Genomic DNA, 19,302 nt, shown 5'->3' with positions numbered 1-19,302 from the left:
ACCAGAATAGGGTCAGCTTTTTTTTAAAGTTAGTCCAAACTTACAAAGGGTAGAAATAAGTCCCCGGGAGTGCTTAACTCTAAGGTTAATTTTTTAAGGCAGACGCTAAAACTGGAGAATACACCGTACCCCTGTGGAGTCAGGTAGTATTTGTAGTTTTATATTATCCTGACGGTGGCAGTCACTTGTAGAAGTGGCAGTGTGCAACAGGCCACTGACACCCAATCCCTGGGTGGCCAGGAGGGCGGGAGAGCACCCGGTCGCTGTCTCAGGCTGCTGAGCAGGCGGAGGAAGCTCGCGCCTCAAACGACTCCCAAACCCGGGCCCGGTGCGTAGCAGGGGCGCGCCGCTCACTTTCCAGCAAACTCGCCCGGCCGCGAGCCAGCGGCCTCCGGTCCCCAGGTGGCGCTGTGGCCTCGCGGAGGAGGCCGCGGCACTAGCGAGCGTCATCTCCCTGGTGCGCATGCTCGCCGCCGCTGCGGGCTGGCTGTTTTTTTTGTTTGTTTTTTTTTTTTTCTTTTTTTTTTTTCCTCCCGGGCGGCCCGGCGGCTGCGTACTGGCTGTGGGATGGGAAGTGAAGCCCCAGCGAGCGGCTGCAGCGGGGCCGTGAGGAGCAGCCAGGGGGAGGCGGCGGCGGCGGCGAGTCGGTGAGCAGCTGGGAAGAGCAGAGCCGGGGTGGAGCACCTGCAGGCGCGGGCGGCGGCCCCACCATGGCGATTCGCAAGAAGAGCACCAAGAGCCCCCCGGTGCTGAGCCACGAATTCGTCCTGCAGAATCACGCGGACATCGTCTCCTGTGTGGCGATGGTCTTCCTGCTGGGGCTCATGTTTGAGGTGAGCCCGCCCCGAGCCCCAACCGCCTGCCCCGCCACCCCCTGCCCAGGCCCGGGCTCCAGCTGCCAGCCCCGGCTTCTCCGCCCAGGACCGCGGGGGGCTCGGGTCCGGGGTAGGTGCGGACCCCCCAGTCCCCGAGGTGCAGGCCTGCCATGTCCCGCCCCACGCCGGCGGCAGCTCCCCAGCGGCCGGCCCGGGGATGCAAAGTCCCGGTGGGCCTCATCGCGGCCCGCAGGGGGGTGGGGACGGCCGCGTCGCCCCCTTCCTGACCCGCCGCCGCCCCCTCCCTCCGGCTGCGCGGCGCAGTTCCTGGTTCCCGCGAAGGGTTACGTGGCAGCCGGCGAGGGGCCGGCGGGCGGGCGGGCGGGCGGGCGGGGGCGGCCCCTGCGCTGCCGAGCTGGCTCGGGGCGGGTGGGCGGACTTGGGGGTACTGCCAGCATCTGCCGCTGAAGCGTCAGCCCCGCGAGGGCCGAGGAAGGCGGAAGCCCGGCCCCAGGGTCTGAGGAGTGCCGGCCTGGAGGCCACAGGCCCGAGTGACAGGGGGGCCCCCCGGTAGCTCCGAGATTGGGGTGAGCGAGAAACTGGAGTCGGGCATCTGCTTTCGACTTGAAGGGCGGTGGCCGCCGGGCACCGGCACGGTGGAGGCACGCCGGATTGTTTTAATTTCTGTCTTTTCAACTGGTATTATTACCAGTTAACGAACTTTTTGCCCTGATGCTTTAAAGAAACAAGGTCTGATGGATAAATCGAGGTTCTGAACTGCGGTGCCAAGGAGTCGAGTAATTTTGTTTCTTGAAGTAGGAGAGGATAGGAATGTCAGGAGTGTGTAAATTCTCTTCCCACGTATCTAGTATTTTGATGGCTTATTTAACAGCTGTTGAATGTGGATGATAAACTTTGCAAGGTGAACGAGTAACATCCTACGTTTTTCCCCTCGCTTGTCAATACACGCGCTCATTCCTTTGCTTTTTCCCCTTAATTTTTCTCTGGAGCCCTTATGTCTCAGTAAATATACAAATTATTTTGCTCCTGCCTTGTTTTGTCTCCTCTCTCCTGCATGTAACAAGTGAGAGTAGAGATTTTGGAGTATTTTTAAGAGTCTGTATTTCCAGAGTCTAGGATAGTGCCTGGGATATAGGAGTGCTTAAAAAAATATGAGCGACATTAAGAATCCTTGAGAAAACCTAATGCAGTGACATTACCAGTGACCAAAATGTGAATACATTTTTTTTCATGGAGCCTTTTTTTTTTAAATTTTAAAATTAAATAATATTTTAACCTTATTTTCGCCTCTCATCAAATGGGCTTTTCTGGATCTAGATACAGATATCATTTACTCCTGATGGTGTCGTGCATGTTTGAAACCACTGCTAAGGATGTAGCGGGTATAGTAAAGGGTAGGTAGAAGGGAACTAACATTCTCAAGCTTTAAGTCTGGGCTGTGCCACCTACTTCCTGGGTGCCCCAAGTCTGAGTCTCAATTTTTCTGCTCTTTATAAGGAAATAATATCACCTGTACTGTTCTCCTCACAGCCATTTTTTGCAAGGTTCAGATAATATGGTGTGAAGGTAAATACAGTGCTAGGCCTGGTGCGCTGGCTCACGCCTGTAAGTCCCAACACTTTGGGAGGCCAAGGTGGGAGAATCACTGGAGTACAGGAGTTCGAGACCAGCCTAGGCAACATAGGGAGAGCTTGTCTCTACAAATGATTTTTAAAAAATTAGCCAGGAGTGATAGCACGCACCTGTGGTGGCAACTGGGAGGCTGAGGTGGGATAGTTACTTGAGCCCAGGAGGTGCAGGCTGTAGTGAGCCAAGGTTTCACCACTGCATTCCAGCCTGAAGGACAGAGCAAGACCCTGTCTCCAAAAAAAAAACAAAACAAAAAAAAAACCCAACGCTAAACATTTGTATTCACTTTCTGAATTTGATACTTATATATACTTTCTACTTTGATCTTAAAGTGATACTTTAATATATGTAGTATATTCAATTTTATGTAACTTGTCATAAACCATCTCCACATGTTAAGATTTCCTGACTTTAAAAACATATTTTAGGGGTACCATGACCTGCAAGGTACATTTGCAGTGCTTTGAATGAAATGAAATATAAATCAGAAATTCTGACACATAGTATAACTTTAATTTTATATAAACTATTTTCCATTCTCTTACTATATTTCTAGGGAAGTCCACCACCTATACCTTGCCTCACATGTTAGTGATTTTTTTTTAACAGTGGATTTTCACCTTTATATAAATTTGTAAAATTTGAAAATCTAAACAGACAAAAATACTAGAGGTTTTTTAAGTCAATTCAAAAGTGAGCATTAAAGTGATACACAAAAGTGAAGTTTCTGCGAGTTGTTCCTTTTTCTTACCATATGTTAAGGTGTTAGGATTTCAAAGCATGTTATCTATATATAGGAATGTGTAGACTAGGTTAGTTTTGCTATTCGACTTTTAAAACAATTGCTGCTGAATCTCAAAATTAACGTAATTATAGAATTACAGTACTTGTGCTAGAATAATAGAGAAATTGATTTTTTTTTTTGCAGAACTGTTAAGCCTGTTGTGCAGATACATTAAGGAAATGTCAGAGGATTTATGGTGAAATCGACAAAGAAATTAACAAAGAAAGAAATACTGTATTACTAGCCAAAATGAAGAAGCAATGCAGATACACTGTAAAAGCATGGATTCTGGAGCTGAAGGGATTCATGTTCAAGTTAGGGCTCTGCAGCTTGCTAACTGGTTGACCTAAGGCAGCTCAGAACTGAAGTTTCCTCATCTGCAAAATGGGGCTTATTGGGTTAGTCTGATAATTAAATTAACCAATATGTATTAAGCCTAGTTCAATGCTTGGCTTGCAAGAGGCATGCAATAAGTGGTAGCTATTATTATTCTTTAAAAACTCACCAAAATTGGGAAGTAGAAAACATTTTTATGTGAGAGAAGGGCCTGGAATCTCTTTAGTTAGCATCTAAAGAGATTATACATACTGAAAAGGCTAACAAAGTAGTCTGTTTGGTGGTAATGTAAGAGTTTAATTTCCAGGGAACTTCACATTAATCAAAAATGGCGTGTAAATTTTAGAATCATAGTTTTATTACAGTCAGTATCTGTCCACATAATTCAAATTATAGTATACAATGAATGGCTTCATATTTGAGTTAGGAAAAATTGAATGGTCAAAAAATGTTAGGGATGCTTGGGAAGCTTTCTGAAAGTGAGGATGTGGAGGAGGGGTGAAAAATTAGGGGTTCACAAGAGACGTATTTCTTTTAAGGAGCGTATAAAGGAAATATATTCAAAAGGAAAGATATTCAAAATCTGCAAGTTCTTTATGCCATACAGATTTTGGGGATGTTTACAGTTTCAGCCATCTTGAAACAGTTTTCGAGGTTTGGGGGATTTTTTTCTTTTTCTTTCCTTTTTTTCTTTCTTTTCATGTCAGGTAAGGTTTTCAGGTCATAACAAAGTTTGAGGGAGAGACACATCTCACATATAAGTGTGAAACCCCAGTCGTCACATTTGTGACCTACAAAAGGGTCTCTCTCTTTTTTTTTTTTTTTTTTTTTTTTTTGAGACAGGGTCTCGCTGTGTTGCCTTGGCTGGAACTTGACCTCCTGGGCTCAAGTGATCCTCCCCTCTTAGCCACCTGAATGGCTGAGAGTACAGGCACGTGCCACTGAGCCCCACTGAAAGTGGAATTTGATATTCAGAATTGTCTTTACTTTTCAGGGATCCACTCCATGTAGTAGTCACATCTTCCTCTAAAACAAGGGCAAAATAGTTAACATCTCTATATAACAAGCAAAGATACCAAACCCCAACTAGTGACACTTAATTAAAGAAATGTTATTGTATTCATGACATTGTGTACAGCATAGAATTAGGTAATTCATTTCAGTTTCTGGTAACCTATTTAAAATGCATCTGAATAAGTCTCATTTCTTTTTTCATTTTTCCATTTTTGTAACTGGAGAGCAATACTGTAAATGTTCAAAACTGTCATAAACTCAGGTATTTTTACTTTTGAGTGCATTATATATCTCTGTAGCCTATTTATATTCTAAACTAACTTATCTTACTACTAATTAATTGTGGTGTGAGTTTAACTGAAGCAGTGCTAGCAGGGTGTGAGGCTTAGGAGGCCTGGAAATGGCTGGGAGCATGACTGCTGGCTTAAACTTGAAACTTTTTGGAGTGTGTAGTTTACATTTTTTCCTCTTCTTCTACTTAAAGTCACATACTAAACCAGCTGGAGGCCAAATTTTAATTTTATTTGGAAGCCTGGCTAAAAGGATAATCTTAATTTTTGCTGCTTTTAGAATTTGATGCTAAATTTATCTTTGAAGAATCTCATTTGTTGTTTGTAAAGGACTCTTTTTGAGACGGAGCCTCGCTCTGTCACCCAGGCTGGAGTGCAATGGCGTGATCTCGGCTTGCTGCACCCTCTGCCTCCTGGGTTCAAGCAATTCTCCTGCCTCAGCCTCCCGAGTGGCAGGGATTACAGGCACCCGCCACGACACCCAGCTAATTTTTGTATTTTAGCTAATTTTTGTATTTGTATTTTTAGTAGAGACGAGGTTTCACCATGTTGGTCAGGCTGGTCTTGAACTCCTGACCTCAGGTGATCCATGCACCTCAGCCTCCCAAAGTGCCGGGATTACAGGCGTGAGCCACCACACCTGGCCTGTAAGGGACTCTTTAACAAAGTGTTCTTAGGTGTGACAGTGGTGACTTCATATTACAAACTGGAAACAGGTATGTGGAGTATTTGTGTGTAAAAGAGATAGAGTGTGTGTGAATATATATAGTTTTATATATATATATAATGTGTGTATATATATATTGTTTAGACTATGTGTGTGTATATATAGTCTAAACAAAGATAGCAAAACTAAATGAAATGTAGTGACCACTCAACTTTACTAAAAATAATCACAAGAAAGTAGTGTTGCCCTGGAGACTCATGTCATCATTCTGCTCTAATGAGTCCTTGTTAATGACCCAAATTTTAATAGAGTAGCCTCAGTAGCCTTTTCAACTCAAGAGACCTTCATATCTAACCCAGTTGAGCAACTCACTTTACTGGCCGTATCCTGCACTTTGTCATGCAAGCCTGACTTCTTCCACTTCCTGAATTCCAGGATAGCAGAGTTTAGCTACAACCTACGTTTTGTTCACCTCCCTGGTTCTAGTCATAAGTGGGTTCTCTACCTAGTCCAAGCTGTTGTGGTACCGTAGCCCCCTTTCCCTTTCTCCAGTAGATTAGCCCCGTCATTGTTTTGCCTTTCTTCCTGCAGTCTTTACTCCACTATTGGCCTTTTCTATGCCTCTCAATTCCCAGAGAAAGTCATACTTAATGCTGGTAGATAATATTGCAAATCAAAGGTTTCTAACCTCAGACGTTCGCATCCGGGATCTTTTTACTTTCCCTGGCCATCTCCTTTCCCTATGGGAACTATTTAAATAGTCATCATTCACATCCCCATTATGCTTAATATGTGGCATTGCTTTTTTCCCATACAGGGAAAATAAAAGTTTATCAAGTGCGGTTTTCCTTATTTTCTTGTCTTTTGAACTTATCTGTCCCGTCCATTACTGCCTTCTTCCCATCTAAGAGGAAAAGTTGTTCAAGAGTGCAATACTCAGTCCTTACGATTCTGTTCCCTACCATATGCCTCCATCCATTGTTCTCTTTCTAGCCTGTGTGTTTAACTTCTCCCTTTTCCCTGGTGCCTTCACTGTTGCCCCCCCACAAGCTCAATCTCTCCTATCCTAAAAACAACATAAATTTTGACCTGGCATCTACTGGATACCACTTTGTGCCTCTGTGTTCTTCAATCTACTGCGATGCAGCTCCTGCTCTCACTACTTAGTTGGAATCACTCAAGCCGTGACCACTGATGACTTCTTTAATTGTCCGGTCTGTTGTTCTCTTTCCTCCCACGTCTGTTTTGAAACTTTGACTTTATTAACCACACCTTTTAGAAATGTTTCCCCTTTGGCTTTTGGGACTCCAAGCTCTCTTTATTTCTTTTTCTGTCTCTCTGACCATTTTTTCTTAGTTTCAGGGACTTGAAGATTTTGCTTTTTTCCCTGTTCTCTCCATAGGTCTGATGTTGTCCTGCTTCTCTACAAATGCTGTGCACTCCCCATATATGATTTATGTATTTTCACAGCTTTAGCTATTATCTGTAAAAAGAGACTCCCAAATCTTTATTTAAGCTGGATTCTCCCTACTGAATTCTAGACTTAGGTTTTAGCTGCCTTACTGCACATCTCACAGAAATCTCAGCTGTAGGTATCAATAAATAACCTTGTACTCTTTCTTCTAGCTTACCAAACCTTATTTTGTCTTCTGAGTGCCTCTCTATCCCACAGTCACTGTCTTAGTTCAGGCCTCATTATCTTTCATGTGGTCTCTTGCAGAAGTTTCAGTCTTGGGTGCATGCTCACTCCGGTTTGTACTTTAACTGATATTTATTCAGCGATATTGATTAATTACCTAATATGTACCAGGCCCCTTGCTGGGCTCTGAAAATCTAGTGATGAGTGGAAACAGGCATGGTCCCAGTTCTGTTGGAGCTTACATTCTAATGGGCGAGACAGAAATTATTAATATAATCAAGCCAGAGTATGGTTTTGAAGGAAAGGAACACAGTTCTCTGAGATAATCTAACAAAGGAAATGACCTACTCTAGGAAGGCAGGGAGACTTCCTTGAAAAGGTGTGATACAGCTGAGATCTGATGGGAAAGATTTTCCAACCGTATTTTAGATAGAACAGCATGTGCAGAGACCCTGTGGTAGAAGGTGCTGCAGGAGGCAAGGGAGCAGGAGGAAGTGGTCTGAGATTGAGGCTGCAGAGGCAGAGGGAGGAGTCAGACCATGGAGTCCTGTGGTCACATTCTCCTAGAAAGATGGGAATCTAGTGAAGGATTTTTAACAGGTAGGAAGGGGGATGTGATAACGTGATCAGAAAATCATTCTAGTTGCAGTGTGGAGAATGGATCTGAAGGGGCCTGGGAGACCACTTAGCAGGTCACAGACAGCAATCCTTCTAAAAGGCATAAATGAACTTTCCCATCCTCAAAATTCTCCAGTTGTGCAAAAATGAAATCTAAACTACTTAACTCAAAAAACAGGGTCCTTTCTAGCACTCAATAATGTTTCTAGTCTTTTCTAACACTTCCTGATGTGCATCCTATGCCTGGCCTCGTGTTCACTGCTACTTGACCTTGCCATGCTCTGTTTCTTCTATCTGTACTGTCCTCTTCATCCCCCCTTGTGAACCTAGGGAACGCCTATTTTCCAGCAAAGCATAACTCCTTCATTTCATTCTACCCCAGAAAAAAAAAAACCAACAAAGCTCATTGTTTATCCCAAGTACCCACAGTGCAAGCTATTAGCGCTTATTCTACAGTATTATAACAGTTTGTTTACCTATACTCTTCACACAATGGAGCTCCTTGTCATTAGGGATTATTTTATCCATCTTCATCTCCTCCTTTTTTGTCTAGCACTTTGCCTGGTGCCTGTAAAGATTGGGTAAGCATTCCATTTTTCTGTTCTGACCAATTTACTTTTACCAGTCAGGTCAGTTAAACAGTTACTGACCACTTAACTATGCTAGGTGTGTGGGATACTAACACACCCACACCACAGACACTATATTTGATCTGCTTTTCTCATGCTAACTGTGCATCCTTTTATTTTATTAATTTATACTTAAAATTTGTCTTAATAGGAACTTTTTATTCATTGTATAGGGCTAGAGTAGAGAATCATTATTTGTCAAATAACTGTTTTCTGGAACTGCAGAAAATGTCTTTTGAAATCTTAAAGTTAAGGATGAATTACACAATCTTACCTAAACCACAGAAGAGTATTCTGGTGAATTACATTAACTCCTTGGTAATCAGTAATTTCCATTGTGTCTGTCAGGGTTCCACAGGAACTAGAGGGCCGTTGGTGCTTCGATTTAGGGACAGATTTTGTAAAGTTTTTGCCCCGATCTGTTATTTGGGAGAGGGTCACAAATTGACTTGATCTTTTTTTCCTTCTTTCTAGATAACGGCAAAAGCTTCTATCATTTTCGTTACTCTTCAGTACAATGTCACCCTCCCCGCAACAGGTAGGTAATTTACACTAATAATTTTCTACGTAAATAGAAATTCAGTTGAACAAACTTGGAAATTTTCATGAATACTAGGTCCTGCATTAAGTAATCGTCAGAGATCTCATCCATGATGTGACTGAATGTTATTTTGATCATTTTGTAATACAAGATCTGATGTTTTTGATTAACTTTACCCTATATATGTTTTCTGTTTACTATATATGTTTGTGAATGGACTTGAAATTCCATAAAAGAATTTTGTTTTGCTTTCTCTGCCTTCTGATTTTTTCCTAAGAAAATTATAAGAAAAGATATTTTTAAAATTTGTTTAAATGTCATTGTTCATTCAAGGCTTCTAAAAGCACAATGGCAGATTTAGTTTTTCTGCAAGTTACATTTTGGACCTGTAATAGCAATCCTTCTAAGATTATTTTCACTTTTTCTTGTGCTCTACTTTTTTTTTTTTTTTTTTTTTTTTTTTTTTTGAGACGGAGTCTAGCTCTGTTGCCCAGGCTGGAGTGCAGTGGCCGGATCTCAGCTCACTGCAAGCCCCGCCTCCCGGGTTCACGCCATTCTCCTGCCTCAGCCTCCCGAGTAGCTGGGAGTACAGGCGCCCGCCACCTCGCCCGGCTAATTTTTTTTGTATTTTAGTAGAGACGGGGTTTCACCGTGTTAGCCAGGATGGTCTCGATCTCCTGAACTCGTGATCCGCCCGTCTCGGCCTCCCAAAGTGCTGGGATTACAGGCTTGAGCCACCGCGCCCGGCCTGTGCTCTACTTTTAACAATTATTTTGATTCCAGAAAATGTGTTTGTAAACTCTAGGAATTATCTGGTAACAGCATCCAAACTATTAGGTTTTATTTCTAAAATGTTATTTCTTAATCTATGTAAAAATTAGGTGTTTCTTAGAAGTTGATTGTAATTTAATACAGTGATATAATTAACTAGCATGGGCGAGGGATGGGGTATTCTTTGGTTTAGGCAGTAAACCTGCACAGTTTTTTGTTTAAAATGTAAGATAATGTAGTATACCCCATTTAGTTGGGGTTTTTTTGTTGTGGTGGTGGTTTATGTGTGTATTTTAAAGAGACGATAGGGGCTTGCCAAATTTGCCTAAGCAGGAGTGCTGTGGCGTGATCATAGCTCACTGCAGCCTCTGGCTTCTGGGCTGAAATGATCCTCCTGAGTCAGCCTCCCCAGGAGCTGGGACTACAAGGGCACACCACCATACCCAGCTAATTTTTCAATTTACTGTAGAGATGGAGTCTCACTGTACTACCTAGGTCAGTCTTGAATTTGGGCCTCCAGCAATCCTTGCCTCCCTAAGTGTGGGGATTACACGGTTGAGCCACTGCACCTAGCCCCTGAGTTGGGTTTTTGTTCAGTTATGTATAGTTTTGAAAATATTTAATTTAGTGATTTAGTTATCAGGTTACTCAAAACTACAATACTGTTTTGAAATTTGAATTTGCGAGAGAAGAATAAAGCTCTTTTACATATATGTTCCCCATAAACGTAAAGTTTGAGAATAAGTGTCATCAGTTCACAAGTATTTGATAAAGATTTGTTTTTGAAAAATTATAGCAATTGTAAGGATTAAAAACAACTTTAGTAGTTGCCTTTATCTCTGCTGCTTATAGATCAAAACTAAATCAAATACAGGTCAAATCAGCTTTTCCATCAGAATCATAATTTAGTGTGTAGTTTGAAAGTAGAAGTAGAAAGTTTCAAAAGCCCTTTGCAAAAAATAGGTCAATAGGCTAAGTATAACTTTATCAACCTAATTTATACCCCTGTGATAGTATCAGTTTATTGAGTGTGGCCTCCTCTTCCCTCTTTTTTGGTCTTTGGTGGCTGTGACTAATGTGTCAAATCTTTGTAAGTAATTTCTAAAGCTTTAGATTTCTAGATAGTCTTGATTTTCATTGCCCCCCTAAGACTCAAGATGTCCAAGACCACGTTATTTATGATGTTTATATAGAACTTTTTTATTAGGTTATTCTTCTTTGTTTCTATAACTTGTACTTAATGCTGTTTTTATAACCTTATATATATTTTTGTGTATTTGTGTCCTTTTTGGTCTTCAGAAGAACAAGCTACTGAATCAGCGTCCCTTTATTACTATGGTATCAAAGATTTGGCTACAGTTTTCTTCTACATGCTAGTGGCAATAATTATTCATGCTGTTATTCAAGAGTATATGTTGGATGTAAGTATGCAGTCTTGGAAATCTATACCTTATAAAGTACTAGCTCTCCATAATCTGATAGTCATATATTAAATATAATTTATAATTTATTCTTAATTACTAATGGCTGTTTTTATTTTTAGAAAATTAACAGGCGAATGCACTTCTCCAAAACGAAACACAGCAAGTTTAATGAATCTGGTCAGCTTAGTGCATTCTACCTTTTTGCCTGTGTTTGGGGCACATTCATTCTAATCTCTGTAAGTATGTCATTCATTCTCATCTCTTTTAAGTATGTCGTCTTAGGCTGTTGTTCTCCTTCCTTATCTAAGATTAGGAACTCTGCTAATGAATTAGCATAAGTTAAGAGTTTCAGTGATAAATCTCTTTTAGGTATTTTTTATACAGAAAAAAATCTATGTTTACTGTTTCAGAAAGGCTTATTCATTTTTAGTCACTCTGAATGTTACTTTTATATCTTTTTTTTTTTTTTTTTTTTTTTTGAGACAGAGTCTTGCTCTGTCGCCAGGCTGGAGTGCAGTGGCACAATCTCGGCTCCCTGCAACCTCTGCCTCCCGGGTTCAAGCGATTCTCCTGCCTCAGCTTCCCAAGTAGCTGGGACTACAGATACACACCACCACGCCCAGCTAATTTTTGTATTTTTAGTAGAGACAGGGTTTCACCATGTTAGCCAGGATGGTCTCGAACTGACCTAGTGATCCACCCGCCTCCGCCTCCCAAAGTGCTGGGATTACAGACCTGAGCCACCATGCCCAGCCTTACTTTTATAACTTGTTGTGATTTACAGATACCTCTGTATCAGCAAAAAGCGTTAAGATGTGAGTGATACTCCTACTAGGTTACATGAGTTGTAATGTTCACAGTCATTTCCTCCTTTAGAAACAGCCCCAGTGTTTTCCAAGCTTCTTAAATGTTCTATAACTTTTCAGTTATGGCAATCAAAACCTTTACTTATGTCACTATTACTAATGAGAAAAAGGCAGTATTTGCTTTAATGTTAGTGATAATAATCCCTTAAATTTATATGGTGTTCCATACTTTACATACTTTTGAGTTTGTCAGACACATAATTCTTTTTAATCACTGTATTAGAGATGAATAACAGGAGTTTTCCAGGGTAAAGCACTTCATGTTGGAGGTAGATTAAAATTCAGCTTTTTATTCCATTGCTCATTCGATTTTACTCTACTGCTTTAATAATACTTTATAGGTAATATGTAAATTTTAGTTTGAAAACTATTATAAATTTTTTTAAAAATATATAAAAGTTATACTTCTGTGGGAAAATACTCTTACAAAAATCACTTTAGATTTTATTTTTTAATCTTTTTTTTTTTTTACATATACAGTAATTCTCACTGAATAGATCTGATTATCTAAGAAAAAAATTGGGGCAGTATTTTATTGATGTAATTCCATAAAACTCGGTAGTGCCCTGATCCTTTGTCTCCTGTCAGATGCTACAAACTTTTCCTGAAATCTTCGGATTACCCAAGACAAAATTCTTCTCTCCTGGTCGCTATTCTGCCTCTTATTGGTGGTTTTATGTTTGTCTATGTGTATTTTTATTCTACGGGATTGAAAGATTTTTTAGGGCCAGGAATTGTTTCTTACTTGATTCCATATCTCATTTATATCATTGATTTTCACTTTGCTCAAGTAACCAACTCAAATTGGATTGAAAATAACTAAAACAACTAAGGAGTTTGACGTCAGTGGACTCTTTGCAACCTACTGTGGGGAACTGTAAATGTTTGAGAAATGAAAGTAATGTCTTATTTTCCAAGAAGTTTGCATTATGCTCACAGGTTAATTTTTGTATCTTCTTTCTTAGGAAAACTACATCTCAGACCCAACTATCTTATGGAGGGCTTATCCCCATAACCTGATGACGTAAGTAATTTTTAGCAGCCCTTTCTTTGTTAAGAACCATGGTCATGTTGCTATTAATCAGAATTCATTGTTATTCTCGTTAGGACCTTAGGCAAATGCATAAAATAGATGAAAATATGTCTTTGACAGTCCCACTGCCATAAGAAAAAAAAAACGCTGTGTACCTTTTTTTAATGTTTCTATTCTAATCTTTTCAACTTCTTTGTAAACTTGAGACAACTGATTTTAACATAATCTTAATTTGGTACTCGCTTCTTTTCCTTTCTTTTCACTTACCCTTTCTCCTTTTTATGACTCCATCTTCTCTATACTTTTCCTCCTTTTGTTTTTCCACACCCTCTGTCTCTTTTGACATCTTCCCTTCTTACTCTCTTCTATTATAAACTTCTTGAGGTTAGGGATTGTTTCTTTGTTTATTTCTCTAGTTTGTACAGTGCTGCTAGGTTAAAGTGCTCAGTGGTTACAAAGACATCTGAATAATTCATTTTTGGAGCCCAGCTCTAGTACAACTATTCTATATTAATTTTCCTTGCTACTTTAGCCTGTATTGGTCTTTCGTATCCCCAAATTTGTCATTTTGGTAGATGTTTTATGTAGTGTCCATATATTGTTTTGATTGTTCTATAATTGTCTCATTTTTGTAAGTCTTGCATTGTGCCCATAGCCACTGAGACTATATGTGCCTTGGTAGCAGTAAAAATTATTTTATGTACTTCATTGTGCCGGATACGGTGCAGGTGCTTGTCACCTAGACAGTATTTAGTAAATACATTGTGATGTGAGAATTGGAGAAGGGAGAAGATATGAAGGAAAGAAGAGAATAACGTGACTGTGGATATTTTAAGTCCAGCAGTAATACCCACTCTACTGAATCATACTCTGATTTCTAAAGTTTTATTAGTTCAATGAACTTTGTAAATATTGTATTTATGTGGGACCGTATTCCCTCCACCCCCACTGCCGAGAAATTAGATTGGCTTTGTGTTTTCTGTTTTAGACTTCTGGAGGAGAGGGAGAGGGGAGAATAAAGAGGAAGCAGAAGGGCTAGAGGAATATAATGTCAAGAGAAGAGTACTAGTTCTAGACTGATTATGATATAGCTCCTGGAGAGCCCTGGTATGCCTTATTCTGACTCTCTTTAATCCTAGCTCTGCCTCCATTTGTTTGGGGCTTTTTCCATGTTCCAACCAGGTACAGTTACCACATTTGCCTAAGAAAAAAAAAAAAGAGGGTATTTGAAATTGGGATTATTTCAGTTTCAGGTGATTATTAACCTATGAGCCTTTGCTTTTGTGTCAGTCTTTTTCCCCTTCTTGTCTTGATGAAACTGTGTAGACGTGTGGGTTATGTTTTCAGTAGCTAACATGACATACTAGTCAGTATTAATGAACTAATAGGGGCTCTGACTCCTCTCTGCTGGCTTACATGTCAATAGCTTTCTGCAGATAGTATCTTTGCCTGCTGTTTAATCCAGGGATCTTGTCCAATGGTGGGACTGTCACAGGGAAATGGGGAAAGCAGTTGTTGAAGAGTTGTTTAAAGGTGCACAGATACTGTATGGAATGATAACACAAAGATAGTTACTTAGTATATCCTGATTTCCAGTATTTGTTTACTGTTTTTTTAAAAAAATTATGCTTTAAAATATTCTCTTCATTTTCTTGTGTTGTACAGGTTTCAAATGAAGTTTTTCTACATATCACAGCTGGCTTACTGGCTTCATGCTTTTCCTGAACTCTACTTCCAGAAAACCAAAAAAGTAAGCTGGGATTTTGTAGTGTTAAAAAATGTCTTGTCTTTTTTTTTTTTTGGAAAAATTTTTCTAAAATTAAGTATTTCCTTACATGTTTGCCCTTCCTCCATTCTTCTTACCTAAACTCTTACCCCATCATTCTCCCACCAACCCCCTTTCTACAAAGCCTAAAATCCTTAAGCATTTTTTGGAAAAAAAAAAAAAACACCTTCAGTCAGTACTTTAGCTTAGATTTTTTTACATTTGATATGTTAATGTCTTGTCTTAAAATTATATTAGTGGTAATGTAAATTAAAATTTAAACAAATTTTTAAATGTAATATTTGTTTTATCTTACTGATATTCTTAGCAAATTATTTCACAAGTGAGCTAAAAAGGATTAGTCACATTACAACTAACAGTTCTGTGTGTAAGTCCTAAAGCAAAATTCAGTATTGGAAAAAAAAGTAAAATATATTTAAATATTCACCAGCAAAGCTTCTCCTGAAATGGGTAGAGCATTCCCTTTTTAGCATGTTGAAAGGATATTTGTTTGTTTTATTTGAACAAATACGTAAACCGCTGGAGCACTGCAAAATCCTCCTGCCTAGTTTTACCCTCAGTGCTTCTGAAGTCAGGTTTCCATGCTATCACAAAAGTCATTTTCTTTACCCTGTCTCCTCTGAAGCCAGTATTGGCTCCCTATTATTTTAAACTAGAGTAATGCTGCTCAACTGTGCCCTGAGAGTTTCTCCCATCGCCACTGTCTTCCTGGGACCTCTTCCTCTGCTCGCTCCTTATGCTTCGTGCACACTGATAGTCTCTAGTTTTGTAATCCCAGCACATCACTTCTTTTTCCTGGAATACCTCTTCCCTCGGATAAATTAATCAAGTACTTTCATTTCCCTTTTTTCTGGGAGGTTTTTTTTGGTTTTTTTTTTTTTAATTCTCATATATGAAATCCTTTGTGGGATTTTACTTCAAAATAATACCAGGTGAAGGAAAGTAAAGAGGGATACAGATGAAACAAGTTTGGTCGTTTATTAATAATGATTGAGTTATGGGTGTGTCAGAATCTTTTCTGTCTGTTGTATATATGTTTACATTTTCCCGCATTTAAAATGTTTTTTTGTTTTTTTAAATCCCCTTTGACAAATCTTCTGGAGTAAAAGTGTGACAGCCAGTCTGGTGACTAGTTTATCTTTGCCTACTCAAAAGCCATAAAACACTATTTTTATGTGTGCTACAAATAGTTAATTCATGGACTAGGCACTTGATTTGCTACTGTTTCTTGTCTGTGTTCTGTGTATCTGTCGTCATTCGTCATTCGTGTTGTCTGCTAGGATTAGAAAACAGCACCAAATTAGAGGCCATATGCTATGGCACTTAAGTTCTTTTTATGCTGATTTCTTTTATAAAGTAGATTGTTTCTCCAGCTATATTGATCATAAGGAATAGGATGAAGATCTTCTATTTTTAAGCGCTTCACTTAGAACTGTCTTCAGATAAAATTGTTAGACCCAGATTCCAGTAGCCCTTCCATGTTTAGTAAGCTCCTAATGTGAATCGTAGGTATTGTGGAGCTGTACTGTCCAGAATGGTAACTACTAGTCACATCTACGTGAACTTAGAAAAGTGAAACTGACCTTTTTGTCTCCACTAGCCACATTTCAAGTGCTTATTAGCTACTGTGGCTAGTATGTACCATTTTGAACAGAGGAGATACGGAACATTTCCATGATTGCAGAAAGTTCCGTTGGACAGCGCTACTGAGAATATCATAGTTTCTTGATGTCTTAGTAGCATGGCTCAGATATTTAAAGCCTTCTTCAGGTATTTGTATACTTAGGAACAGATACCTCTGGATTTCATTATTAATCCATGTCTATATCTTGTTCACTGACTATGGTAAGTAAGGAGGGACATTTCAAAGTAATTGTTCATTTTAGTTCCTGAAACTCTTTTCTTATCAGTTCCTGCCAGATGGCACTTCTCCAGAAATGCAATCTAATTTTTATGGAATAATTTGCATAACTTAGAACTTAACTGAAACTATTTTTAACACCTGCATATGACAGTTGAAAGTAACTGTTTCAAGTAATTAACATAATTTGAAAGTAGCAGCTGCATATGTGTTAAACAGTTTCTTAAAATTTACTCTATGAAAATTATTTTTGGAACTCTTTACTGGAAGAAACTAGTACAGTGATTGTTTTGAACCAATCGTACAGACAAATAGGAAAGAAAGGAACGCTGTTAGTAGCAGTTCAAGAGGTGTGTTAGTCACAAAAAACTTAGTTTCTTTCAAGGAGAAAACCTATGTATACTGTGTATATAAACAGTTATCCCTTTTGCCGATGAGAAGATTCAAAATATTCCTTAGACATCTTGAATATATGAGCTTTTAGGGAAGTCATGAAATAGCCAAATGTTTCTAATATTCAATTTTAGTTTAATTATACATACGTATAATTATTTGTACATATAATTGCATATCGTATAAAGTATTAGAAATAGTATTTTCCCCCTTCCTACTTCATGAAAGTTGCATTACACTTTTCATATGCAACTTTGATGTTAGTATCTGTCATTCATCATCACTAGAACCACTTTTTTTAATCTGATGACATTTTTTCCACATCATAACATCATCTTCTGTCTCACTGGTTCCTTTATTAGACCTTATAAACCTTTAAAAATGACATTGATTGAAGTTTTCAGCTGTATGTGTCTTACACAAACATTTGTTCAAGATAATTAATACAGAGCTCTATAATGCAAGAGCTTTGTAAAGATTTAATTACAAGGTGTACCATCTGAGGTTTGGGGGGAAATCTTTGCCTTATATTTGGGGCATATATGTGATATTCAGCTTTGTTTATTTTTCAGTATAGTGTAGTCAAGAAATGTGTTTTTTTTTAATAAATTTTTTAAAGTATGTTATATTTTTTAATAAAAAGATATTGGAATAACAACTGAAAATGGCACTTGAAGTTATTTACGATTTTAGAATTTGCTATGATTTCTCCCAGCCTTCTCTGTTCTCTCCCTTTCCCCAGAACCCGTGTAAATGTGTACATCCAGAGACCATGCTGCTGGTGCTAGGCAAGGCTTTGTTGTTGGCCTCAGACATGTGAACACCGTGCCATCAGGGCTGTAACCCCAGAGGAAATGGAGAACATTGCAGGAGGCTGGCCTACCACAGGGATGCTAAAAAGTAGCCATTTTCTAGATAAAATTTCTCATTTTAAAAATCATGGTAAGCCAGACATGGTGGCACACACCTGTAGTCCTGGCTACTGGGGAGGCTGAGGCAAGGGGATGGCTTGATTCCAGGAGTTTGAGACCAGCCTGGGCAATGTAATGAGACTCGTCTCTAAAAAATAAAATAAAACTCACGGTACACTACCCCTACTTCCATGTATTTTTTGTAATCATTTGGGAATACCTTTATCTAGGGTGTGTGTTAAGTTAGCCACAATTCCTACCACCCCTTGAGGTATTCTACTCATCTTTTTTTTTTTTTTTTTTTTTTTTTTGGTATTGTTGTTGTTGTTATCCCCATTATACAGAGAGATTAATTAGCTTGCCTAAGGTCCCTCGGCTAGTAAGTGACACAAGTATTTAACTACCCATTCTCTTACTCATTTTTACTTTTTCTGTGGTAGGCTTTGAGTGTACAAACACTGTTTTAGAGACACTGGTCAGTTGGTGCAAAGCTGAATGGACCATTACTTAGAAAAAGGTTTCTTGATAATCCTGTCTTTTTGAAAGCAATAGATACTATTTTTAAAACTTTTGCATAGGCATTTGATGGTTGTGAAGATGGAACCTAGTGATGGCATTTTACCCTCTATTATTACTGACTCAGTTGGCTATCGGAAAGGTAAGGCTCCTAGGCACAGTGGTGGGTGCCTGTAGTCCCAGTTAGGAGGCTGAAATAGCTGGATCACTTGAGCCCTGGAGTTGGAGGCTACAGTGCACCATAAATTCACCTGTGAATAGCCACTGCACTCCAGCCTGAGTAACATGGTGAGACCATGTTTCTATTTTTTAAAAAGAAGGTACAGTGCTAAGATACAAAGTTGAACCTAAACTTAGGAAAGAAACTCTATGGATTTGTCCTTAGCTAATGTCAAGCACAACTGTGCTTCATCTAATTGGGTTGAAATTTAAAGATAAAAGATCAGAAATGGAATGGCTTTTTGAAACTTAGTTTGTTTGTAATTTGTAATAGTGTTTTTAGTCTTGTCAGAGAAGAAAGGAGTAGGCAGCTTAGGTTCTCTGCTAATTGACCAGTGTCAATTTTAAAAACTTAGTTGGATTTCTTTTAAATTATTAAAAAAAAAATCCTCCTAAGTAGTTACATTGCATTATGGTTTTTCCAGCAAATTAGTTTTTTTTTTTTTTTTTTTTACATTGCCTTACTCAAGTTTTTATGCCATGAAATGAGTTTAATCAACAGTTAAAAACTAAAAAGCTCCCCTCATAAGTTTTAAGGG

The 19,302-nt window shown here is 39.2% G+C and overlaps 1 protein-coding gene and 1 non-coding gene across 3 annotated transcripts in view; one reads left to right on the top strand and one right to left on the bottom strand.

Annotated features, from left to right (window-relative positions):
- Nucleotides 1–533: 533 nt before the first annotated feature.
- The window catches only part of TRAM1 (translocation associated membrane protein 1), a 33,013-nt gene continuing 14,244 nt past the window's right edge, over nt 534–19,302 (top strand). The window contains 6 exon segments of one of the 2 annotated variants that reach the window (NM_001266375.1): nt 534–833; nt 8,917–8,980; nt 11,054–11,175; nt 11,298–11,414; nt 13,010–13,068; nt 14,743–14,827. In NM_001266375.1, the coding sequence (NP_001253304.1) occupies nt 711–833; nt 8,917–8,980; nt 11,054–11,175; nt 11,298–11,414; nt 13,010–13,068; nt 14,743–14,827 (570 nt within the window). In that variant the 5' untranslated portion in view covers nt 534–710. 2 annotated transcript variants of the gene reach the window in all.
- LOC114680530 (small nucleolar RNA U13) lies at nt 4,282–4,388 on the bottom strand. The gene has a single exon (XR_003732744.1). It is a non-coding gene; the product is annotated as a small nucleolar RNA U13 (small nucleolar RNA).

This window comes from Macaca mulatta, chromosome 8 (genome assembly GCF_049350105.2).
Source record: "Macaca mulatta isolate MMU2019108-1 chromosome 8, T2T-MMU8v2.0, whole genome shotgun sequence".
In the NCBI taxonomy this organism is placed as follows: domain Eukaryota; kingdom Metazoa; phylum Chordata; class Mammalia; order Primates; family Cercopithecidae; genus Macaca; species Macaca mulatta.
The sequence above is the reverse complement of the archived record's forward strand: the minus strand, read 5'-3'. Positions and strand labels throughout refer to the sequence as shown.